General features: G+C 44.4%; 1 protein-coding gene across 7 annotated transcripts in view; it reads right to left on the bottom strand.

The window, feature by feature from the left end:
* Positions 1 to 26,918, bottom strand: part of PPFIBP2 (PPFIA binding protein 2) — a 148,927-nt gene that overhangs the window by 84,496 nt on the left and 37,513 nt on the right. For all 7 annotated transcript variants that reach the window (XM_047071289.1, XM_047071290.1, XM_047071286.1 and 4 more), the window contains exon 3: positions 14,533 to 14,735. In XM_047071289.1, coding sequence (XP_046927245.1) covers positions 14,533 to 14,735 — 203 coding nt within the window. The remainder of the gene's footprint in view (positions 1 to 14,532; positions 14,736 to 26,918) is intronic.

The raw sequence follows: 26,918 nt of genomic DNA, 5'->3' as shown, positions 1-26,918 counted from the left end.
CTCATGGAGAATTTGGCCACGACAGGGTGTTGCCGGACAAATACTACCCCCCCCAACCCCCCTCCCAAGCATCTCTCTTGCCCTCATCTCCAGGGAGACCCAGATAAAGCAGCCAGTCACTTACCCTCTTCAGCCACGCAAAATGCTTGTAAACATCAATGTCCCCATCCATGCTGGGCACCCATGTCAGCAGTTAGATTCCTTGGTTGAAAAAGCCCTTTTTCTGGCCAGAGACCAAATTCTCTCCTCTTCCTTGTTTCTGCCCCCTCCCCCTGGGGACGTCAAGCTGTGTTCAAGTTTCCCCACTTCCCTGGCCTGCGTCCTTCAGCCTTTCCCTAAACAGTTTCAGATATACAACGGCTCCGACCGGACCGTGCCGCTCCGGTATCCTCCCCCTCCGCCCCCAGACACACACAGGCACCAGCTCTGGGATCCGGAGCCTGCAAAGCAATCAAACCTAGCAAAAAGGTAGGGAAAAAAGACAGAATTGGACAGGAGTTGTAAACACACACGCACACACACACACACACACAGGAACATTCTTTTTGGTGATAATACCAGAGCCTGCCAGAGGAAAACAGTCCTGAAGAAAATTCCTCGTCTGGCTTCCCCTTTCTGCAGTGGCTGGAACTCATTACCGAGAGACCCCGATTTCCTGTCTCTGCTCCACTCTGCATTTACCCACAGGCTCCCAGCTGCTCTCAGTTTATTTGGGACTGGGGAGAAGACTAAAAATAAGTGCTGCTCTTGGAGGAGCTGCTGGTTCCCACACACAGCCTGACCCCCACCCTGAAGCCCACGCCTACCCCTTTTCCAGGCGGGCGTCGGGCTGGGCCCTGAGGAAAGCCTGTCATTTCCAAAAAAGAACACATTCAGAACCAGCTCCGCTCTGGGTTCCTGGCCCCACCGGGTGTCTGCTGTCCTTGGCGCTGGTGGCACCATCTGCCAGGGGCGAACCTCTGCTCCCCAGGAGACATCTGCCATCGGAGGAGTCTGGCCCGGTGCTGCTGTTGGCCACCACGACCAGGGCTCCCTGGGGCATGTTTAGCACCAGGATGGGTACAGTTCCCGTTAAGTCCCAGGCCTTGCCGGCTGTCCCCCACTCCAGACTAGCTGCCTCAGAAGCCAGAGAGGGGGGAAGGTGAGGCCATCGCATGTGTGTGCCCGTGAGATTTAGGGAGAGCTCTGGGTAGGAGCCCTGGGAAGGCAGTGGCTGACAGAGATGGGGAGCTGTCAGTCTTCCTTTGCTGGCCTTCCAGGCTGGCCTCCCCAGCACCACTCCCCACCCCACCCCCTGGGCTGCCCTCCACCTTCACACCCCACCCCCACACTCCTTTAAGAGCTCCCCTAAACACAGCTTCTCTCCCTTGCCTGGCCCTTAACATGCGGCCTCTGGCTAGGCCGATTATGAAAGCGGTCCTTGATGTGGGTGCAGTGGGAATGTGGTTACACGCAAGGCCCCTGAGCACTGCTGCCATAAACGACTTGCAGATGTACATCTTGTGATTGTGTGGGCCTTGCCGGTGCCCTCGGAGGTCACCAGGGGGGTTCCTGGAACTGCCGGCCTGAAGAGAAGTCTCTGCTGGGGGTGGGCATGCCCCCTAGCATGGCCTCGGCACCCACCGCTCCCCCAAAAAGAACAGAAACTGGCCTGGCAGAGCAGTCCCCAGCAGGCTGGCCCAGTCACAGCAATCAGAGGCGGCAGGAGGGCTCTGGCCAGCAGCTGGCATGAGGGGAGGAGTAAATTCCTGGAGACACACCCAGATCAGAGGCTAGAAAGGAAAAGCAGGCTCTGCTGTCCACACACTGGGCTCTGGGCCCTCCTCGCCTCTGGCCCCACCTGGTTGAATTTCCCTGACCAGAACCAGGATAGGATGTGTTGGTGAAACACCTCTCTATGGTTTCAGGGGTAGGTGAGCTTCCCCCCACCCCACCAAAAGCCTCGGGAAGCTGAAGGAAGAATTCATTTGGTCAACACACATTTAACCAGCATCCAAGGTGAATGAAACCACCTTCCTGCCCTGAGTAAATACAGAATTACCACATGTATGTGGTTAACGGGTTTCTGGGGCTCTAGGGAAACAGAGGCAAGAGTGGGTTTGGGGGGCTGGATGGGGAATGGTAGGGCACAGTCCCAGCCCCTGCTCCCCTTGGAGGGGGCTCAGTACCCTTCAGTAGATTCTGATGTGAGGAGGCAAGAAAGGACAAGGGAGCAAGGTGGTGGCCCCTTTCAACCTTGCTAGCTCCCACCTGCCCATGGGGGTTGGCTCGGGTCACACCCTTTCTCCACTTCACCACCTGCTCTCTTCTACTGTTGACAGGTCTGCGCACTGCACTGGACTGGAGAACATGTGTCTGAGGCCTGACATGCTGCTCTGACTTCCATGCCTGGGGCAGTTCTTGGCACACAGGAAGAACTTAAACATTCTTTGAGTGAAAGAGTGAGGCTCACACGGGAAGACTGGCAAGATAAACCTAAAATTCTACTTGGAGAACAGAAGTCTTGAAGGTGTGTTTCCCAAGGGTAAAGATGCTCCACTGAGAGGAAAAAATAGGGCAGATTTCCATCTATTAGATCATCTCATGTGATGAATGTGGGGAGGGAGGGTAGAGAAAGGGAGAGAAGAGAAGGGAGGAATCCAAATCACAGCTAAATTCTTGACATATTTTTATGGTATCCTCAAGTAGTAATTCCTACCTCAGCCTTTAAAAATAAAGGTGTGTTTTATAAATCAATGCAAAATTCACAAAATAACACTCCAAAAGACCTAGGAGCAGGGCATGTGTTTGGCTGATGGGCTGAGTGAGACAGGACAGCAGAGCCATACGCACCTTTTTGCTCACTGACTGCAGGTGGCAGTTGGCCCAGGCATGGCCCGGTCATCCCGCTGGCAAGACAAACCCATGGCTGCACCACCCCCCTCAGAAGGCCATCCTGGCCAGGGGAATCTCACAGTGGCCCACAGGCAGGCTTAGGGGGGTTAGATAGGCCCCTGGAGAAGTTCGTAAAATGCGTACGAAGTGCTATTTGGATGTTTAAGTCACTATTTTTCTGCAAACCTTATTTTCAGATTATCAAAATGATCTGTGACTCCCAAAGGTTTTCATCTGGCCTATGCAGTTACTCTGAAAGGTTTAGTCTTCCCTTAAAGGGGCGTGTTTGTGTCGGCGGCGGGGGGGGGGGGGGGTGGAGGGGGGTGGGGGGGGGTGGGGGGGGTGGGTAGGTCCTCCTTCCAGGATACCTCCTTAGACCCACTGCTGGAGAGTGCTCAGGACCCACAGGGGAGACACAAAGAGGGGTCATTACAGCAACCTTAAAAGCCTTTGGGGCCTCCCAAAAGCAAGTCACCCACCAGCAGCCACACTCAGCTCATCACCGTGTAGAACATGAGGCAGCCAGCTGAGGGCAAAGAGCAGGACACGTTAGAGACTGACCATTTGGGGGCTAAAAAGACAGCTAAGAGGACACAGTGGTCAGGTTTGGACAGGGAAACTCACACAGCTTGTCCTCTTCCTCATCCCAGGGCCTCAAAGGGGACCCCACGAATGTCCCCTACATGCTAGAATCCCACATAGGCATGGGAATGACTCAGGATGGGTTCCTGCGGTGTTGCTCCTCCTCGCCGGCTGCCTGGAGTCGGCAGCATCTGATCGGGCAGAACTGTGGATGGAGAGGGGTCTCGTGGGTCACCTGCGTCCTTAACTCTAGCTCAGCCCTGAGCCCCGGGCTCTGGGCCATGGTAACAAGTGTCAGGGTGCCCCTGGTATGCCAGACACAGGTTTGTGTTCCACAGGTATGCTGCACATGGAGCCTGCCACTGCAGAGTGGAGGTGGAGGAGCCCAGCCCGAGGACACTGCCTGTAAAGCAAGTCCTGCTTGTAAAACAGCATCGTGATCACCGCAGCCCAAGTCCCCATGGTTCACAGGCCCGGGAACCTACCTCCACAAGGAGTTAGGACCAGGATCGGCAGACTTTTCCTATAAAGGGCCAGATGGCAAATGTTCTAGGCTTTGTGGGCCATCTGGTCTCTGTTACACCCAAACTCAGCCATTTGTAAGTGCAAGAACAGTCACGGCTAACACATAAACCAAAGAGCGGGGCTATGTGGATGCTATTCGTGGACACTGAAATTAGGATTTTAGGCCATTTTCGCATAAAAATATTCTTATGATTTCTCAATCATTGAAAAACATAAAAAATCATTCTTAGCTCACGGGGCATAAGAAATAGGCAGTGAGCCAAATGCACGCCATCGGTTGCTGACCCCTGGCTAGGGCACTACCTCCCCATCTGTAATGAACCACCTGGGTTGGAGGCTATTTCTTATAAAAATGCAGATTCTCACCCAGGAGGTTGGAAACAGGACCTGAAACTGTGCATTATTAAGAAGCTCCTAGGGGATGCTCATATATGAAGAGCTCAGCACCATATTTGAATAGTCAGAGGTTAGGAAACCACTTTCAGAAGCACAAGGTATTTTTTTCTTAAAGCACAAGGTATTGAGCAAGTTTCCCTGGAAGTGTTAAGCCTCCAGAGCCTGTCTGCCTACCAGTGGTGCCTAAAAGGGCAGAAGGTTGCTGGTGGGTGCTCAGCGTGCTCAGACCCCAAGTCATGCTAACCTGGCAACATGGGCCACCATGTCCCCTAGGTCTGAAGCAGGAAACTTGTAGGGAAGGATTTATGTGCTTTTTCACCAGTGTTTACACATTCATGGCCATTTATAAACATTGGTTCTTAGAGACTGAAATAGTTTCTTCAAGTCAGGTCTGCAAGGAGCCAGACCTCTAGAATTTAGTAGGGTACAATTTACTTGGGGGAGGTCAGGGGTGGGGAGCCAAAACTCCAGGAAAGTTAAAACTGCTAAGTTTATAGTAGCTGAAAGATCCCCTCTCTGAGAAGCTATGCCAGGAAAAATGTATTAAAAAAAAAAAAAATCCAAGGTACAGGTGGTTTCTCCAGGGCAGGGCCTGGCAACACAGGGCCAGGAAATGCCTCCTGGAATGGAGGGAGCCATCCTAATAACGCCCCAGCAAGATGCACTGCACTTAAGGGGTCTGGAGAGGTCTTCTTTTTGACAATGGAAGGCCAGGTCTATGCTCCCAGGACCAGCCCTCAGCCCTCCCATTTCCTCTCCCCCAACACAAAAAGCAGAGGCCTCTCTGGCTTGCCCTTTGTCTAGCAGGTTCCAAGGAAAATGGGAAAGAACTCCGCCAACTGACCCAGGTACACTGCCCACCAGTTTCATTAATGAAAGGAGCTTAGGCCATCTCTCTAATTGAAACAAAGCTATTTTTCCTTGTATAAAGCCTGTACCTTCTTCCTTGGGACTTGGGATTCAGACTTTCTAGCATTTATCCCTGACTCCCACCTAGTGGCTTTATCCAGTACTGCATAGGAACAAAGAACCCGACAGGCACTCGGGCCCCGCTCAGGGAACGAGCCTCTTGGGAGGGAAGCACGTGGGGGGGGGGCAGAGTGGTGCCGACAGCTATGACTTTCAGCTCTCACTCAAAGGAAAGGAAAGGCAAGAAACACACTGGGAACTGGTTCACATAAGCCATTCTTCCCCCCCCCCCGCCCCCCGCCCACCTTGAAATACAAGCACAAAGTTTCCCCTTCGCTCAAGATTCAGAGAAAAAGATTTCCCTATAAAACCCCTGAAACTTTCCAAAATGAAGAGGTCCAACACACATTTATCCTGATCCATCTTAGTTCTAGGCCCCCGGGTGGAGAATAAAGATCCAGAGACAAATCACCTGGCATAAGAAACAAGCTCACAGTTCGTAATTCAGAGAACAGCCTTTTCTCCCTACCTTTTCTTGTAACTCCTCTGGCTTTGCAGTATGGTAAACAGATTTGCCTCTTTGGCCAGAATGAAAGACTGCACACTGAATCTGGCAGGAATGACAGGGCTTTGTTTGAGAAGCTGGGAGCTGAGGAAGCCACCATCTGTGACAAGGCAGTGGAACGAGGAGGGGGGCGGCCATGTGCCCTCCTGGGCCCAGGCCACTTTGTTTCTTGAGAGACTAGTGAAGAAGGGACTTGGGGGCACCCAAAGCTACTGCAGGCTGTCAGAGGTGAGCACATGTCCTGGATTTCCCCTCACTTCCCTGCCATGACATTCCACTGCTTCTGGGAGGTCAGCTTCTACCAAGCCCAGACTGTGGGGCAGCTGCCCCTAGAGAAGCTCCCTAATCTGTTTCCACTTTGGAGACCACAAGGCCTAGGCTGTGGAAGGCAATGAATGGTGCCTACCAAAAAGCCAGCGCTGGAATGCTTGGCCAGATCTTGCAGGCAGATTGTCAAAGCAGCGGTCACTTCCAGTAGGGAAAGAGTCCCAGAGGAGGGGAAAAGATTCATTCAAAGCCACATGCAAGTGGCAGAGTGCTGGCCTCTTGACTCATTCCTGCCTCCCATGATGTCTCACCCAAGTTCAGTGTTGCCCAAGCACGCTGACCAGGACACCTGTAACCTTGGGGAGAAAAGTCTGGGCTCCTGCTGGATGGCCAAGCCACTCTGTGAACCCTGCTTCCTTAGTGGGGCCTGGAGAACAGTTCTGCTGTGGGTTCTCTGTCCACCTCCTCCCCTCACCCTGACCTGCCCTCACTCTACTGCTGCTGGGTTTGCCAGCCTTTCCTTAGACTTCACCTTGAGCCCCTAAAGCTCAGGTCTTTACCCTGGATTCCCGTGACCCACATCCAAAGCCATTAAACAGCAGGACAGACCTAGCACTTTGTGAGAGGAGAGGAGGGGTAGGTACTGACTGGTTAGAGAAGCACCCAGAGCTGCTCCATCTGGAGACCCTGCTGGCTCTGATAGCTCTTGGGCCTTACCCAGGGACCAGAGTCACCACCTCACTAGCTGGCTGTCCCCACTGGAAGCTGGAAGACCGGACCCTCTATGGGCTCCACCCTGCCAGTCCAGCCCTGGATCTACCCAACCAGCCTCTGCCCAGCCAAGGCAAGCAGGTATAGAAGATTAGGGATACCCCTTCTAGACCATGGAAGAGCCTCACTCAAGGTATAGCCAGATTCCTGGAAGTGCCCATGGTGGCACCAGCTCCTGTGGTCAGGTCAGGGTCACTGATGAGCACTGGTCTCCTTTCTGGCCTTCAGGACCATCTGGTGGGAATGAGGAGCTCTTGACCAGAAATGGCCATGATCTCCCTGAGGGCATCATCAGCACTTCACCACAGGCCGAGGAGGTGGCTGCAGGGAAATGAAGGAGTCAGCTCCTTGGTAGAACTCAGTTCCGTTCCCAGCACAGGAGAGATGCCTCAGCCCTCCAGCCAGAGTCTCAGCTTCATCCTCTGCTAGTACGGACCCTGAGGTTGGCCCTATCTACCCAATGTGAGAGATGACATTTCATCTCCTAAGGTCCTATCGGTCTGCTGTACCACAGCACAGGACAGCCCCACAGAAGCTTCTCTGCCGGTCAGGCCCCAGTTTACCCTGAACCCCAGGACACTATCCCTACAAGAGGGCCTTACCAGAAGCTCCCAGGTACCCTACCAACTTTCTAGTGATAGGCCCAGAATTGAGACACAGATACTGCTTCCAGGGCAAGGGAATCTGGGCCCTTTGTTCCTTTCCTTATTGAAGCCCCAGAGGGGGGCCCCAGCTTAGAGAGCCCCACATATACTCTTCTAGGCCTGGAGCCCACTTTTCCTCAATTTACTGCCTGCCAAGGAAGGGAAGACCCTGTTTTAGGCCCTAAATCTCTGGAAACTCACTCATAACCCAGCACTACTGAATCCTGGACAGGTCTGCTCTCCTTGTCTTTAGGAGTCTGGCCTGTTTATAACTATCACTAGGCAGAGTCTGCTGCCAATCATTCTCTGTCCAGCCCGCCAGCACCGGCAGGGGGAGGACCAGCCCCACTGTAAAGAAACACAGCCGCCTGTGATGCACTAGGACCAGGGGCACCTTGTCCACCTGAGACAAAGGCAGGGCCCAGACTCCTATTATTTGCTTCTATTCTAACCACCAACCATTCTCCCATATCCACCTCTGCCTCTTCAGCGCCTGTTTTCCTTATGCACAGATGCCAACATTGGTGTCTGAAGGTCCACAGTATAGAGGAGAGCATTTTTTTTTTTTAATCACATGGTCCTCTCACCACAGCTAACTGGCCCTTGTGTGACCCAAGGGTAGCTAATCCACAGCCGTGCGTAAATGAAAGGTCTTTAATTTCCATTTCTTTTGCACTTAACATCTCTTTGTAGGCCTGGGGGACTTAGCTCAAAAATTAGGAGCAGCCCAGGGCACCTGGGTGACTCAGTCAGTTAAGCATCCAACTCTAGACTTTGGCTCACATCATGATGTCACTGTTGGTGAGTTTGAGCCCCACATCGGGCTCTGTGCTGACAACACAGAGCCTGCTTGGGATTCTCTCTCTCCCTGCCTCTCCCCTGCTCACACTCTCACTCTCTCAAAATAAAATAAACAAACTTAAAAATTAGGAGCAGACCAATTAGATTCTCTCTTCCAGGAAATGGAGTTCACACACACACACACACACACACACACACACACACACACAGCAGGATAGAGTGGGAAAGAAAGAAGGGGGGGTAATGAATGCAGGAGAGAAAACATGAAAAGAATTTGTCAACAAGAATAAAAATCAAATCTAAAGGCCATGTGGCAGTTGCTCTGGGCTGTCTAAGAGCCATTCATTCCCCCTCCTTCCTAGTATAGTTCCTTTCAGACAAAGGCTACCTACCACTACGGTGAATGAATGTGCCAATACTGATTTCCCAGCCTCCCTTGCAGCTAGGGCTTACACATGTGAACAGATCCAAACTTTGGGACTATATGGGAAGTCTGCTGCAGGGCTTCAGAGAAGATTTTCCTTCCTAATTGGCGGGGCGGGGGGTGGGAAGGGGGTAGAGTGGAAAAAAGGAAAGGACACGTCCTACCTCTGGACATGTGGCCTGGAGCTGCACTAGCCATCTTGTAACTGTTAGGTGATAGCCCTGAGGAAAAACCAACCCCCTAAGGATGTTGGGGCAGAAAGATGGAAAGAGCCAGAGCCCTTGAGGTCATCCCAGAACCACTGATTTGATCCTGGAACCACCCGTCTTCTGCCTATCTTGTTAGTGACATATAAACCTCCTTACTGCTTATGCCACTTCTCTGGAGAAGCAACACCAACTGCCAGAGAGGTCACGAGGCAGAACTGGACTATGCCAGGACAACATATGACAAAGCAGTAATGGAGGCATATGGCAAAGCCAGTTGACTAAAGAAGAGAATAGCACAAACACGAAGGGACACAGATATCCTGGATGACAAGGCATAAGCACTGCCTGCCTGACCCTTCAAGCTGCCTTATTAGTTCCAATTCTAAGCCACACATACTTTTAAATAATTTAAGTCTCTGTGGTTTATGGCAGTGTTTCTCAAATTGTAACGTGACTAGGAATCACTGGGAGATAGTTTGATGGGTATAGGTGCGGGGCTTCTGCCCTTTTATAAAAACACAAAGCAGCAAGCAAACGATCAGAGAGGGTGGCAAGGTTGCTGGCCCACAGACCACAGTTTAAATGGCAAAGTCTTCTGACTAATGGTACCCATCTAAAACCAATCCAAAATGTACCAGTGGGTTTGTTCACTACTTTGGACTCTATTTCCACACAGGGAAGACCTACTATAGAATGTGCGTGTCCCCAGATTATAAAAGGACTTTAGGTCTGCAACATCTAATATACAGACAGGCAGTCTCTGCCCAGAATCAAAACTTAACATCCTGTGCTGGTATCCTGGAATGTTTATATGAACTTCTGACCTGCCCTGAAAGTACACCGTTCATAAGCTGCTGATGGGCCATAATTACTGTAGAAGACTCTGAACACAACAACTTTCAGGAAAACTCTCTTCAAAGGCAGGCATTCCCCCAACCACAATAACCCCAAAACAGATCTCTAGATCTTAATATAAGTGGTTTTCAGCAACACATCTTGAAAAACTGATAACCATGTTGACTGTCTTTGGATCAGAAATATTTAAGAATCCTTTTTAGTAAGTTATCGAAGTTAGAATCCTATTTCACACCACACATTAAGAAATATTGCAGGTGAATTCAAGTGAACTCTAAGACACAAATCAAACCATGAACTTACTGGAGGAGGATACAGGTGAGTATTATTTGATCAAAGGTTAAAAAAGGCCTTTCCAGGGATAAAAGAAAAACAAGAAACCCAAACAGGAAAGATTGATAATTACAACCCTTTTAAAGTTTTGTCTCAAAAAGCACCACAAACAGCATTTTAAAAGCAAAGTAAGAAAAATGCCACAAAGTGACTGCTCTTAAAAAGGTTAATATATAAGAAAAGCACTAAAATCTTCAAGGGGAGAGGGGAGAAGAACATAGAATATGAATAGATGAAGGTAGGGTAGGGAGATCCAAGGTGAACTCCGGGGTGTTGGCAAGAAAATATTAGAACTATTTTTCAACCTGTCCTTTAAAAATCTTTATATGGGGCTATGTTTTATAATTTACATACATTAGGAAAATACTGTGTATATAAATATGCATAAATGGAAAATGAATTTTTCCAGATAGGGGTAGGAGATCAAAACTTTGGATACCACACAAAAGAATACTAATAAATATAAAATGTTTAGCCTTCCACTAAGCAAAGAAACGCAAAGTGGTAAAAAGACACTTTTTCCTAAGAAATTCGTTCAGTTGGTTTTTTTTTTTTCAACGTTTTTTTTTTAATTTATTTTTGGGACAGAGAGAGACACAGCATGAATGGGGGAGGGGCAGAGAGAGAGGGAGACACAGAATCGGAAACAGGCTCCAGGCTCTGAGCCATCAGCCCAGAGCCCGACGCGGGGCTCGAACTCACGGACCGCGAGATCGTGACCTGGCTGAAGTCGGACGCTTAACCGACTGCGCCACCCAGGCGCCCCTCAGTTGGTTTTTAAATCTTAGTGATTGTTGTTGATCAGGATGTACCTCAAGCCCTGCCAGTGAAAATATAAATTAGCAAAATCTTCCTGAAAAGTGGTTTGGGAAAAATGTGTCAAAGGCTTAAAGATATTAATACCCTTGGATTAGAGTTGCCAGATTTAGCAAACTGCATAGGACATACTTATTAAGAATTATCCATTGCTTATCTACAATTCAAGTTTAATGGAATATCTTGTATTGTGTCTGTTTACTTTAGTTCCACCTTTAGGACTCTATCTTAAGGAAATAGCTAGAGGTAAAAAATGTTCCTGGACATTCTCTGCAGCAGAGCTATATATTAGTGAAAGATTAAAAATAACCTAAATGTTAATATTAGAGAAATGGCCACATAAATTCAGGCACATCCATACAAAGTACATAATCATTGTAAACTATACAGTGAAGAAAAGAACCAAGAGCTATTTTCTGTACTCTGGGAAGACTGGACTTTCCTGGGGAAGACACTCCAATGAATCTCTTGGTTATGTGATGGTAAGGTCCTGGGCAAGCTGAGAAGGGGCATTTAAAACAAGATGTTAAACTACCCCGCAGCCTGATGCGAGCAAGGGTTCAGGAAACCGTGGAGAAGGCTGTTTGGGAGTTTCCAAGGGGCCCCAGGCACATGGTGACAGGACAGCCCAGGGACAGAAAGAGTCAACAGGGACTTTAGGAGAATTGTGGCCATGATATCTGACAACCAACATTTGGTTTTAAGTTTTGCTTTCAACACTGAAACATTCCACGTAGAAGCTCACCATCCCTTACCTACAATTCTGAAACCCCAACAGCTCTGAAAACCAAAAGGTTTGTTTTTAAAAAGATAATGTTGGTGCCATTATTTGGCAGTCTAACTGGAACTGAACTAACAAAATATTTACAGTCTTTCTTTATCCCACTTCATGTGGACATTCAGGAGTTTCGCTGAAGAAACGTTAACGTGTTCCTGCTCCATATCTGCTAGAGATAGAATAGATTATACAGCAGATATACACCGTCTTACCCTTCTAAAGTTTAATAAGTCCTGACTTCTAAAATGCATCTGGGACCAGGGGTTTCAGAAGGAGGGGCTAAGGACCAGTAACTCTCTTGAGGCGTCTTAAAGTTCCCCTTAAACATGGCAGCTAGAGTCAGTCAGGCTAGTGGGAACGGAGGGAGAGATGGGGGACCAAACCCGGGGAAAAGTAGGCAAAAGACGGTCAGAGGGGATTGGAGAGAAGCCAGGCACAACCTCTAGGGCCAGAAGTTCAGGAACATCCAGAATTCCGGTGGAACTTGAGGGAGGCAGAGACCCTTCTGCCCTGGGACAGGAGAGAGGAACCAAACTCCCAAAGCCCCCTGCAACTCCTGACTGACCACGGGCTGGAAAGGGTGAGTGGAGGAGCAGGTGCGGCCTTCTGTCCGGTAGTGGCACAAGTCTGAGAGCCCACCAAGGACTATCTTCCTTTGGGGACAACACGAGGCAATCTGCAAAGCTAGATGGTAACAGGCCCACCCACAAGCCATTGCACAGCCTTTCTCACCCTTTTCCAGGCAGCACCTGGCTGTAGTTTCTATTGCTGCCTTAACAAATTACTACAAACCTTGTGGCTTCTACCAAGACAAACATACAGCCTTACATTTCTTGAGGTCAGAAGTCCCAAGTGGGGCTCACTGGGCTAAAGCAAGGTGCTGGTGGGAATGCTTTCCATGCTGGAGGCTCTAGGGGAGAGGCCACCTTGCCAGCCCCCAGCCCCTACCTGCGTCCCTTGGCTCCTGATGCTGCTCCCACCTAGAAAGGTCGGCTCACACCGCTCCCACACAGACTCTTCTGCTGCCTCCTTCCACTTATAAGGATGCCAGTGACTACATTGGGCCCACCTGTACAATCCACACTGCTTGCTCTTTGTTAAACTGTTAAACTCTGCTGATTAACCACATTAATTCCATCGGCTACCTTCTCCTTTGTCATGGAAGGTAATATTCACCGGTTCTGGCAATTAGCACAAAGATGTCTTTGGGAGGCCACTACTCTTCCTACCACACTGGTGTAGGTATGATACAGGACACCAGGCAGGCAGCCTACGTAACGAAAATCTTGAGTAACACATATGAATATAACGAATTCTTCAGTGTTCAGAAGAAGGCACGCGTATGAGACTGTATCGACAATGTGCCCACCGCCACTGTGTGTTTTCACCACCAATAACGGTGGCCACCACCAAAGAGACGAATTCCCCTGCAGAAACGTACCGTCCAGCGAACGCACATCTACACTTGTATGGATGCAACTTTGAAAGAACCGACTAATTTAGTAGAGGTCTACCCAGAAGCTAGAAAGGAGGGCACACACTTCAGTTTTGCAATTGTTTTTACAGATCCTAAAATAGCCTGGCTATCAAGGAAAGCAGACTGGCAGCACCATGTCCGGGAGGAAGGGGACTGATGACTCCATGACACTGCAGTCGCAGAAGTTCCAAATAGGAGACTATCTGGACATAGCAACCACCCCTCCAAATCGGGCACCGCTTCCTTCAGGGCGCACGAGACCGTATTAAACTTTATTTACTATTTCATGAATTATTTTCCATTCAGTTATGTAAACCGAACTTTTTCTTCCCCTCAAAAAAAAGAAGAAAAAATGTCAGCTAGGACATCTGGGATGCAACCTGTCTAATGGCAAGTGACTTAGCCTCTGGACAAGGATGTCTCAACCTCCTGCGTTTCCAACATCAACCTCCCCCTCCCAGTAAAGTGGTCCCATTCCTGCCTTCCCCCTTCTGTGCATATTTTCCCATTTTGGATCAGTTTGCAGGACTCCAGCTTTAGAAGACTGCATTTTGGCTTCAGCTTCAGCTTAGGCAATCACATGCTCCCTCAAGCTTCCATTTCCTCCTTTCTGTCCCGGAATGGTTGCAGTTTCCACACCTCTTCAGCAGGCAAGCTCCTCACCTTACCCATTCCCAAATATCATCAGCTCTTAAGGTAGACCAGCTGGTCTCCATGGGGAAGGAGATAGGTAACCAAAGTCATATATTTACAGCTCTGGTTCCTCGTCTCCTTCCCTCAGAGACTAGCAGGTGTACAGCCTTGATCCAGAGAGAGCAGAAGGGGAGTTAGGAAACCTGCATCCCACTCGGGACAGAATGCACCAGGGGAAAGAGGTCTGAAGAGCAAGGGCAGCAGTGAAGGAGTGGGTGAGGTGACAAGGTTCTATTGCAAGAAACAAGGAGTGGGGGGCACGACCAAGTATAGAGACCCCAGCTGGGGATTATAACTCGTCATGTTGTACATGTAATCCTGCCTGGAAAAACGCTCATGCTTGCTCTCCTTCGACCCCAGATTTCCCCCTTCTCAGGGAGCATGACGGGAGCACACAGGCAGCCTGACTGTGTGGCTTAAGCTGCTTGCCTGGGCCTTTCCTGCTGGGAAGGACCACCCAGTGGGGGCTGGCCAAAGCTGGATGGGAAGCAGGAAGAGGCTGCAAAGTGCACAGATGAGGCAATAGTCCCAGGCAGTGTGGCATGCTGTAGGCCTCGTGGTTGTGTGGTTATGTGTCCCAGTGGTTTCCCAAACAGGCCAGGGGCCCACTCACCAAGCTCTCCTTTATGTAGGCAGCTGTGGGGCCCGGGATCTGGCTCAGGAGGGCTGCTCTCTCCTGAGGATGCTCCAGCATCTCCAGTGCCAGTCTCAAGTCCTCAACGAGATGGAGCACTGGGAAAGGGTTCGTGTGGGAGGCCGGAGAGGCCAGTGCAGGCTCGCAGCTACTGTCACCGATATCTGCACCTGTTTTAGTGCCTGGAACAAAAGAGAGTCAGGAACTTTGGTAAGAAGGGTGGATGCCATGGGCAAGGGACTGGTAAAGAGCAAAGAGAGAAGAGATAGGGGAAAGAAGATTGGATAAGAAGCCTAGAAAATCACTTCTGCCTCAGCAGAATCATTCTCAAAGTAAACTCGGCAGTAACCATCTTCGATCCTGGGCACGGCATGGCAGGAAGAGACCGGACTGAGGTGAACAACTTGCCCAAGGAGAATGATGTACAGAAGCTCACACCCCTAGACAACTGGGAGAACACAGCCGGCCCTTCCCAGTGACCTGAAACACACTGGCTAAAATAATGAGCTGCTATTCGTCAGCTTTTAGATCCATCAGTTTAAGTTAATGTGGTAGGGCTGTCTGCACAGATGGCACCAAAAATTCCTTTCCTCCCTGTATATGTATTCCTCTCCTCTCCTCTCCATTCCTCCCACAGTGATTCCTGACTCTAGCCTGGCCCAGTGACATGCTCTGTGCAATACAATGCCGTAGACTGCGAGTCTCAGCTCTGATGAGGTTTAGTGAATCGGAATCTTTCTGGATTTTCCCACTTGGGGGACCTCAACATCCCCTAACGTACTCACACTTTAAAGCTGCACTAGTTACGGTGAATCCACATCTCATCCTCCCTATTATGGACCATGAAACTCTGACGGCAGGGTCCCTGTCACAGTTGGCCGACTTCCTGCCATCACGGCCCTTGCCCTGCAGATGTTGAAGGGGCATCTGACTACATGCACGCATGCTTGGAGGAACAGCTAAGAGGAAGAGAGCTCAGACTGGGTCAGCTCTTTCTAACTTCAAGTGTCCTAAACAGGGGCTGTTTTTGCCTTTGTAAACCTCACCATTTAAACAAACAAACAAAAAGTCTTCTTTGCATAAACACAGTGGTCTATTTTTCAAACCAAAGACTGGGGTGACACAGTCTGACAAAGGATTTCTGTGCTTTTTTCAGCAATAAAAAACACTTTAGAAAATGTGGTGTCGATAGTGGAATTTCTAGGACATTTGGATTGTTTGTAAGGCCAACAGGATAAAATACTTGGAATGCAGGGCTCTGCTGGAAAATATGGGCAATAGGGCCACCACATCCACAGTTACGGGCAGGCCTGACGTCTAAATCTAGGTCCCTCCACCCCGCTAAGAGCCAGCTTCCTAGTTGCCACGGCAGTTTTTGCAAGGAAAAATCCACACAGAAGGAAACAATTACTATTTGATTGCTGGTTTGCTTTCTGAAAGCACAGGATAGAGGGAATTGTGGGTCACAATCCACAAACAAGTTCATGGCTCTGGGGAGCTGGGAAACTGCGGATTACCCACACTCTAGTGTATGATCAGCAGTTTCTAGGCCCTACAAATCTGATGGAGAGTTGACTATGAAGGGCCACAGCCAACCTCAGGGAAGAAAATGGACCGAGCAGAGGAAGATCCCCCAGTCTCCAATTCACTGAGTAATCCCTGACCATCCCAGACATGCTCCAACACAGATACCTTTATAAACAGAGGATAAGTCAGGCCAGTCAGGCCATGGGTAGGTGAAGAGACCAAGATTTTTATTAACTTTAGGTCACTCTGTGGTCTTGGACAAGTCTCTTCCTTTCTCTGGGCCCCTTCTCTGCCCTAAAGCCTTGGGATTCTTCCCTACCATTCAAGGGGTGTGTGTGTGGGTGTGTGTATCTGTGACTATTTTTGGATGTGGTATATGTATACATAAAAGACTTAAATCCCTGTATTTTTTTTTTTTTGCAATTTATATCAACATACAGGCTCACAAAATGGCCCAGAATGGTGAAACTCCTAAGGCCTAGCATTAACAAAGGCAACAATTGTCTAGAAGACTCAATTCCATACTCCACGCATTCCCTTCAGATAATTAGCTCCTATGGAAAAATTACAACCACAGGGGGAAACAAATCAGAATAGAACTACCAGCTACAACAAAGAAGAAAATATATGCCTTCATACTTGAGGGTAACAGAGCAATATAAAAGAGACAATAACATAACATATAACACAACATAGAAAAGAGACAAGGTGTTATTCCCCAAATTACTTCTCAGAAAAGAGCAATTCACCTTATACTCAAACCCTAATAAAGCTTCTCTTTAGGGGCACTTACTTTATTTTGAACAACAAAGCACTCTTTGGGGAAGATAGATTAGCACAAAGGTTTTCAATTTTATATGCACAGTGAGTTTTACAAACTATAGATGCCTGGGTCCTACCTCCAGAAGTTCTAATTGGTCTAAGATGTGATTTGGAATAATAAAAAGCTCCTTAGGTGATTTTAATGTGAAGCCTAAGTTGAAACCATCTAAGAAACCTGAAACCTACACAAATCACCACAATGAATACTAAATTTTGATGTTTAGGGAGGTCACTTGGTAATTTTTCATTTAAGGAGGCAAAACTAAAGCTTAATACAGATTTAGTAATTATTAGAGGAAATAAAACCATGTAAAATGCAAGCATAGGATTTTATTGAAAGCCTTTTAATGATCACTTCCAAAAGCAAGTAAGAAGGTATGTGGTAATAATTAGGGTTATTTATAGATATTTTGGTTCTCCTCTACTTGGGCTCACAGCGGGATTACATGTCTGCCCCTTGTTTACTTATGGCCACATGACTTTCCTTGGCCAATAAACATGAAAGTTTTTAAGGACCAGTACATAATTCCCCATATCTCTTCCACCTGCTCTGGCCTCTGGTAATGGTAGAGAGTGAATCAGCCCATGTCCAAGAAGGATGATGACATGGACCAGAGCCCTCAGCAGATCTGGAGGGAACTTAGAGTATCAACAAGAAACAAACTTTGCTGTTTCAAGCTACTGATCTTTTAGCCTGTTCGGCTGCAGTAACAATCAGTCCTACTTCACTTATACAAAGTATGTATGTCACACAGTTCAGAAATACATATGTGAAAGATCAAATTTTTAAAAATGATCTTTTAATGGGTTCAAATGTAAGCAGCCATCAACTTAATGTAGACTGTTATATGTGTAAAATGTTAACCACAAAACAAAAACCGGTAACAGGTATGCTAAAAAATAGAGAAAGCAATTCAAGTATATCAGTAAAAAAAGCCAGCAAACCTTGAAAGAAAAGAGCAAGAAAGGAACACAGAAGAAATATAAAAACATCCATAAAACAAGTAACAAAATGGCAATAAGTACATACCTATCAATAATTATTTTGAATGTAAATGGGCTAACCGCTCCAAACAAATGACATAAGGTGACAGAATGGATAAAAAACAAAACAAAACAAGACCTATCTATATGCTGCCTATAAGAGACTCATTTCAGACATAAAGACACATGCAGATTGAAAATGAAGGGATACAAAAAGCATTTATCATGCAAATGGAGGTGAAAAGAAAGTCTTAGTAGCAATACTTATATTGGAGAAAATAGACTAAAACAAAGAGTGTAACAAGAGAAAAAGGACACTATATAATCATAAAGGGAATAACCCAACAAGATATAACAGCTATAAATATTGATGCGCTTAACATGGGAACACCAAAATACATAAAGCATCTAGTAAAAAAACTTAAAAGGAGTAATTGATGACAATACAATAATAGTAGGGAACTTTAACATCTCATTTACATCAATGGATAAATCATCCAAGCAGAAAATCAACAAGAAAACAGTGGCTTTGAATGACATTTTGGACCAGATGGAGCTAGCAGATATATTCAGAACATCCCATCTTAAAACAGCAGAATGCACATTCTTTTTAAGTGCACATGGAATATTCTCCAGAATAGGTCATGTATTAGGCCAAAAGACAAGTCTCAACAAATTCAAAAACACTAAAGTCACACAGTGCATCTTTTCCAACCATAACACTATGAAACTACAAATGAGCCACAAGAAAAAGTCTGAGAAGGACACAAATACATGGAAGTTAAATAACATGCTACTAAACAATTAATGGGTCAACCAGGAAATCAAGAGGAAATAAAATAAGACATAGAGACAAACTAAAATGAAAATACAGTGGTCCAAAATCTTTGGGATGCAGTAAAAGCTGTTCTAACAGGGAAGTTTATAGCAATACAGGACACATCAAGACAGAAGAAAAATCCCAAATAAACAACCTAACCTTCACCTAGAGGAGTTAGAAAAAGAACAAAACCCAAAGCCAGTAGAAGGAAGGAAATAATAAGATTAAAGGAGAAATAAACAAAATAGAAACTAAAAAAACAATAGATCAATGAAACCAGAAGCTGGTTCTTTGAAAAAAATCAACAATATTAATAAACCTTTAGCCAGACTGAGCAAAAAAAAAAAAAAAAGAAAAAAATAGAGACAGGGCTCAAACAAACAAAATCATAAATGAAAGAGGAAAAATAACAACCAACACAAAAGAAATATAATGGATTATAAGAGCATAGTATGAAAAATTATATGCCAACAAACTGGACAATCTAGAAGAAATGGATAAATTCTTAAGAGCATACCACCAAAAACTGAATCCGGAATAAATAGAAAATTTGAACAGACTGATTACCAGCAATGAAATTGAATCAACAGTCAAAGAAACTCCCAACAACAACAAAATTCCCAACAAAGAAAAATCCAGGACCAGACAGCTTCACAAGTAAATTCTACCAAACACTTACAGAAGAATTAATACCTAGTATTAAGCTATTTCAAAAAACAGAAGAGGAAGGAAAACTTCCAAATTCATTCTATGAGACCAGCATTACTCTGATACCAAAACAAGATAAAGACACTACAAAAAAAGAGAACTACAGGCCAATATTTCTGATGAACACAGATGCAAAAATCCTCAATAAAATATTAGCAAACTGAATCCAACAATACATTAAAAAAATCATTCACCACGATCAAGGGGGATTTATTCCTAGGATACAAAGGTGGTTCAATGTTCACAAATTAAGTAACATGATGCATGACATCAATAAGAGAAAGGATAAAAACCACATGATCATCTCATAAAAAGCATTTTCCAAAGTACAACATTCCTTCATGATAAAAACCCTCAACAAAGTAGTTTTAAAGAGAATAGATCTCAACATAATAAAGGCCATATATGAAAAACTGACAGCTAATATCATACCTAATAGTGAAAAACTGAGAGCTTTCCCCTGAAGATCAGCAGCAAGACAGGAATGCCCCCTCTCACCACTTTTATTCAACATACTACTAGAAGTCCTAGCAATAGTGATCAGACAACAAAAAGAAACAAAGGAATCCAAATTGGTACCTAAGAAGTAAAACTATCTTATTTGCAGGTGGCATGAAACTATATATAAAATACCTGAAAAACTCCACCAAAAACTACTAGAACTGATAAGTGAATTCAATAAGGTTGTAGGATACAAAATCAACATACAGAAATCTGTTGCATTTCTACATACAAAAAATGAAGCAGCAGAAAGAAATTAAGAAAAGAATGCTATTTACCATTGCACCAAAAATAAAATACTTAGGAATAAACTCAACCAAGGAGGTGAAAGACCTGTATTCTGAAAACTATAGAACACTGATGAAAACAATTGAGGAAACCACAAACAAATGGAAAGATATTCCATGCTCATTGATTGGAAGAACAAGTATTGTTAAAATATCCATACTACCCAAAGCAATCTACAGATTTAATGCAATCCCTATCAAAATACCAATAGCATTTTTCACAAAACTAGAATAATCCCTAGATTTGTGTGGAACCACAAAAGACCCCAAATAGCCAAAGTGATCTTGAAAAAGAACAAAACTGGAGGTATTATAATCCCAGATTTCAAGTTATACTACAAAGCTGCAATACTCAAAACAGTATGGTACTGGCACTAAAATAGACACATTGATCAATAGAACAGAATGGAGAGCCCAGAAATAAACCCATGATGATATGGCCAATTAGTCTATGACAAAGGAGATAAGAATATACAATGGGAAAAAGACAGTCTCTTTAACAAATGGTGCTGAGAAAACTGGACAGCTACATGCAAAACAATGAAACTGGACCACTTCCTTATACCACAAAAATAAACTCAAAATTGGATTAAGGACCTAAATGTGAGACCTGAAACCATAAAATTCCTAGAGGAGAACACTGGCAGTAACCTCTTTGACATAAGCCATAGACACAGTTTTCTAGATATGTCTCCAGATGCAAGGAAACAAAAGCAAAAATAAACTATTGGGACTTCATCAAAATAAAAAGCCTCTGGGGCGCCTGGGTAGCTCAGTTGGTTAAGTATCCAAAACTTGGTTTTGGCTCAGTTCATGGTCTCGCAGTTCTTGAGTTTGAGCCCCACATCAGGCTCTGCGCTGTCGGCGTGAAGCCTGCTTGGGATTCTCTTTCACCCCACTCTCTCTACCCCTCCCCCACTTGCTCTCTTAAATAAACAAGCAAACAAATAAATTGCTTCCACGCAGCAAAGGAAACAATCAACAGAACTAAAAGACAACCTTTTGAATGGGAGAAGATGTTTGCACACAACTTAACACCAAAAGATCCCCAAACAATCCAATTAAAGAATGGGTAGAAGACGTGAACAGACCTTCAAAGACATCCAGATGGCCAACAGACACATGAAAAGATGCTGAACATTGCTCATCATTAGGGAAATGTAAATCAAAACCACACTGAGATACCACCTCACACTGGTCAGAATGGCTAAAATGAAAAACATAAGAACCAACAGGTGTTGGTGAGGATGTGAAGAAAAAGGAACTCTCATGCAATGTTGATAGGATTGCAAACTGGTATAGCCACTATGGAAAAACAGTATGGAGGCATTTCAAAAAATTAAAAATAGAATTACCATATGGTTCAGTAATTCCACTACTGGGTATTTACCCAAAGACTACGAAAACACTAATTCAAAAAGACATATGCAGTCCTATGTTTTTTGCAATATTATTTGCAATAGCCAAATTAGGGAATCAGCCCAAGTATCCCTCAGTAGGTGAAAGGATAAAGAAGATGTGAGATATATACACATATATATGTATATACATGTGTGTGTATATATATATATATACACACACACATATATACATGTGTGTATATATATATACATGTGTATATATATATACATGTGTGTGTGTATATATATACACACACACATGTATATATTTATTCACATGCATATATTTATAATTTAGAAAAATTGTAATTTCAGTATAGTTAACATACTTCTCTGAATGACTTATTTCACTTAGCATTATACTCCTTAGATACATCCATGTTGTTGCAAATGGCAAGATTTCATTCTTTTTATGGCTGAGTAATATTCCATTATATATATGACCAATGACCACAACTTCTTTTTTTTAATGCTTATTTATTTTTGAGAGAGAGAGACAGACAGAGTGTGAGCAGGGGAGGGGCAGATAGAGAGGGAGACACAGAATCCGAAGCAGGCTCCAAGCTCCAAGCTGTCAGCACAGAGCCCAACACAGGGCCCAAACTCAAAACCCAGGAGATCATGATCTGAACTGAAGTCAGACATTTAACCGAAGTCAGACACTTAACTGAGCCACCCAGGCGCCCCTCATCTACAACTTCTAGAAAACCTGTCACTCAAGATTAAGAATAAAATAAGGATGGGCTCTGTGCTGACAGCACAGAGCCTGCTTGGGATTCTCTCCCTCTCTCTCTGCCCCTCCCCTGCTAGTGCACACACGCGCCTGCTCTTTCTCTCTCTTTCTCAAAATAAATAAACTTTTAAAAGAGAATAAAAAGAGTACATTTTTCAGATGATGACTCATGCAATTTATTACTGAATTAATTTTAAAGGATCTACTTCATGAAGAAAGAAACTATGGCAAGCAAAAAGGTGTGGGATGAAAGAACCAACTGTGTTAAAATTATTTGTTAAACAAAATAAACACTGCCAATTAAAAAACATAATAATTTGGAGGATATGGATTAAGATGACATTAGAACTCTGCACAAAAATAATGTGGACAATGGGGCACTGATAGAAATCAAAGCATTCTAAGAGTCATGTATTAATGATGAAGCATTACTCTTCTTTAAAGATATTTATCTTTAGCCTTCATGGTAAGGAGGCATGTTAAATATATAAGTATGAGCCTTAAAAGAATAGTAATAGACATTTAACTTTCTAGCAGAGATTAAAAACAACAACAAAGGCCAGCAAGACAAAACCAAAAACAAATTTAACACACACACACACACACACACACACACACACACACACACACATTAACTGGATAAAATGATAAAAACAAAAAATCATCTGAATAGTCCTGTAAAATAAATAATTTAAACTATAATTTGAAGCATTTGAACCATAATTTAAATTTCTTTTCCAAAGAACATTTCAGGACGAATGTTTTTACAAGTAAGTTCTATCAAACCTTCAAGACGTGAAAAATTCTGCTCTATTTTGTTTGAGTGTTGGAAGGGACTGCTCCCAGCTTATATAATACAGAGAACTTGCCAGGACAACCTGTAGTCCAGAGTGTACATGGCACCCCCGGAACCATATAGCTCAGCAGTCCTGAGCACGATGTAGGGGATTCCAGGCCTTCTCACTGAGGAACTTGGACGCACGAATCTCAAACACAAATTTTAAAAACCAAATCCCATGGTGTGTGAAAAAGAGAGCATGTTGTGACCATCTAACCTAGGAAATGACAGATCAAGCAGAGCTAAACAGGAAATAAAAAATGAAGTGATACAACAGAACAACAAAGGACAAAGAACTCTGTCCCAAACAACGAGAGATGGCACACCATGTTCAAGCACATATGAAATATTTTTTCCCCCAAACTGACCACATACTTATTAGAATGACTAAAATAAAAAAGACAAGAAATAATAAGTATTGGCGAAGATGTGGAGAAAAAGGAACCCTCGTATACTGTTGGTGGGAATGTAAACTGCTACAGCCATTGTGGAAAACAGTATGGAGTTTCCTCAAAAAATTGAAAATAGAATTACCATATGATTCAGGAATTCCACTACTGGGTATTTACCCAAAGAAACAAAAACACTAATTCAAAAAGGTACACATACCCGTGTTTATTACAGCATTATTCACAATAACCAAAATACAGAAACAACCTATGTGTCCATGGATAGATGAATGGATAAGGAAAATGTGATGTGTATAAAGGAATATTACACAGCCATAAAAAGGGGTGAGATCATGCCATTTGCGACAACATGAATGGACCTAGAGGGCATTATACTAAGTGAAATAAGTCAGACTGAGAAAGACTAATAATACCATATGATTTCACTCATATGTGAAATCTAAAAATAAACCACACAAATGAAAAAACAAAAAGCAGAATCAGACCTACAAATACAGAGAACTGATGGTTGCTACAGGTAAGGGGGTTTGGAGACTGGGCAAAATGGGTGAAAGGGAGGGGGAGATACAGGTTTCCAGTTAAATAAGAAGAGGGACACAGATGACTGGGTCAGAGGGACACGACCTGAGGACTCGACCTGTCACCACTCACTCTGAAGATGGAGGAAGGGGATGGTGAGCCAAAAAGGACAGCATTACAGCAGCCAAGGGGCCGTCAGTGGCAGACTAATTGTACAGAGAAAACCCTCGAAGGACACCCCAAAATTCAAAAGCCCATGTGCACACACCTTTTTAAGCAGCTAAACTGAAGGAAATCTTCAGAGCTCAGAACCTCAAGGGGAAGAGAGCATTTGAACTGGTGTTCATCCAGTATGCCACTGCCGGTTCCCTGACAGTCTAACACCTGGGCCACAGACCACTTGAGGGGGACAGGAGACAAAGTTTAGGCCTGACCCAAGGGAGAGGTCAGATGGGAGACCTCTGCACGAAGCCAGGATACAAAAGGGCAACACCTTCAGTAAAGTAGAGAAGCCTACCCTACAGAAGGAAACTGGGCCTGGAATCTGGAATAAGAACACATACAAATAATTTGATGTTTAAAAAAAAAAAAAGAGGGGGGTGAGTGAAGCCCAGAAAGTGTGAGACAAGTAGAAATCAGACAATAAGATTGTTGAAAAATGGTCAGATGAATTAATCATCAAAATAAATGTATACAGACGACACCCAATGGTTGAAAGACAGGTATGGTTAAACTGGTTAAAAAGTAAAAGGGTACCTATATCCCATTGGCAAAAGATACATCTAAAACAAAAGCACACTGAAAGCTTGATACTGAAAAAGGATGGAAGAAGGTCAATACCAATATAATACCAAGAAAAACCAAAACAAAGTTGGAATGGACAGATTAACACGAGAAAAAATACTCTTCAAGACAAAAAACATTGCTAGAGATGAAGAGTGTTACTCTATGCTGATAAAAGTGTTCACCAGGAAGGTAGAACTCTAAAAGTGTATTCATATAATACAAAACACAGCTTCAAAATATAAGGCAAAATACTCAGAATTATAGGGAGACAAAATCCACCATCTAGTAGAATTTTAATATGTATTTCTAAGAAACTGATGAGATCCAGCAGACCAAAACAATCTGTAATGATAGCAAAGATTTAAACAAAGTGGATGTAATGAACAAATACAGAACATTGCACCTGACAATTGGGAGAATGTACACACCTTTCCAGCACACATGGGACATTAATGAAAGCTGATAGTGCTCTAATCAAGGCCACAAAGCAAGTATCAATAAATTCCAAAGAATAAGTATTAGAGACCACTTAACCACAACACATGGAAGTTAGCAGTGAACTGAAAACATATTATTATTGATTGGTTTTTTAATTCGGTTAAAATTTTTTTTAATGTTTTATTTATTTTTGAGAGAGAGAGAGAGAGAGAGAGCGCGCGAGCGAGTGGGGGAGGGGCAGAGAGAGAGGGAGACACAGAATCTGAAGCAGGTTCCAGGCTCTGAGCTGTCAGCACAGAGCCCGATGCAGGGCTCAAACGCAAGAACCACCAGATCATGACCTGAGCCAAAGTTGGACACTTAACCAACTAAGCCACCCAGATGTTCCTTAATTTGGTTTCTAAAAGAGAATAGATACATTTAGGTAAGCAGAGAAGAAAATGACAAAAACCACTCAAGTAAGTTAAATATGAATATATATTAAGTATAGTTACAGAATGCATATTTATTCACATATACTGTGGTGGTTAATTTCATGTGTCAACTTGGCTAGGCCAGAGTACCCCGGTATTTGGCCAAACCTTAGTCTAGATGTTTGTGAAGGTAGTTTTTAGACAAGATTAACATTGAAACTAGTAGGTTGTATCTAATGCAGATTGCTCTCCATAACATCAAATTGGTGAAAGGTCATAACGGAAAAGGACAGATCTCCCTGGAAGAAGAAGGAATTCTGCCAGCAGCTGGCCTGCAGACTGGAACTGCAACATTGGCTCTCCCCTGGGTCTCCGGCCTGCTGGCCTATCCTGGAGAGACTGAACTTGCTAGCTCTCATAATCACGTGAGTCAATTTCTTAAAATCAATCAGTCAACCAGCGTTTCTCTCAGAGATCTCTTTCTCTAAACACACATGGACAGGCACACATACACACAGACATGCACGCGCATGCACACACACACACACACACACACTATTGATTTTGTTTCTCTGGACAACCTGGACTAATACATATACATATTTATGTATTTACAGAATAAATAATAAACATGCCACACAAATACGATGGAAAGTCATCAGCAAAGACAGTTCTTTGAAAATAATTAATAACAAAGATAACCCTGGTAAGACTGATCAAAAAATAAAGGGCATAATTAAGCACTATTAGGAATACACAACAGGTATAGCAGATCTTTAAAAAATATGATAGCCATGCTTATGCCAACAAAATTAAAGATCTTAGTAAAATGCACAAATTTTTAGAAAAATGCAACTTGCCAAAACTCAACTAGGAAATTAAAACCTGTTTCTAACCATTAAAAACAGGAAATCTTTCAAGGAGAAAATACCAGGTCCACGTGGTTTTGTATGTCAGTTCCGATACCTACAACTAGAGCAGGTATTTAAGGAACAAGTGAGAATTCCAGTTTTACTCAGACTCTTTCAGAGAACAGAAAATGAGTCTGTGCAGCCCTGAAGGAGGGGAGGAGTGCTCTGTAGCAAGGGGAAAAATCAAAACGATGGCTGTTGAACAGTGCCTGCCACCATGGGCCATTCCGACCTCTTTACACAAAGGATAGATAGTCTTGATAGCTCA

This window comes from Lynx rufus, unplaced genomic scaffold (genome assembly GCF_022079265.1).
Source record: "Lynx rufus isolate CCGP_SWC_20201006 ecotype Redwood Valley unplaced genomic scaffold, mLynRuf1.p SCAF_9, whole genome shotgun sequence".
Classification (NCBI taxonomy): Eukaryota; Metazoa; Chordata; class Mammalia; order Carnivora; family Felidae; genus Lynx; species Lynx rufus.
This window is presented reverse-complemented; position numbering and strand designations above follow the sequence as displayed.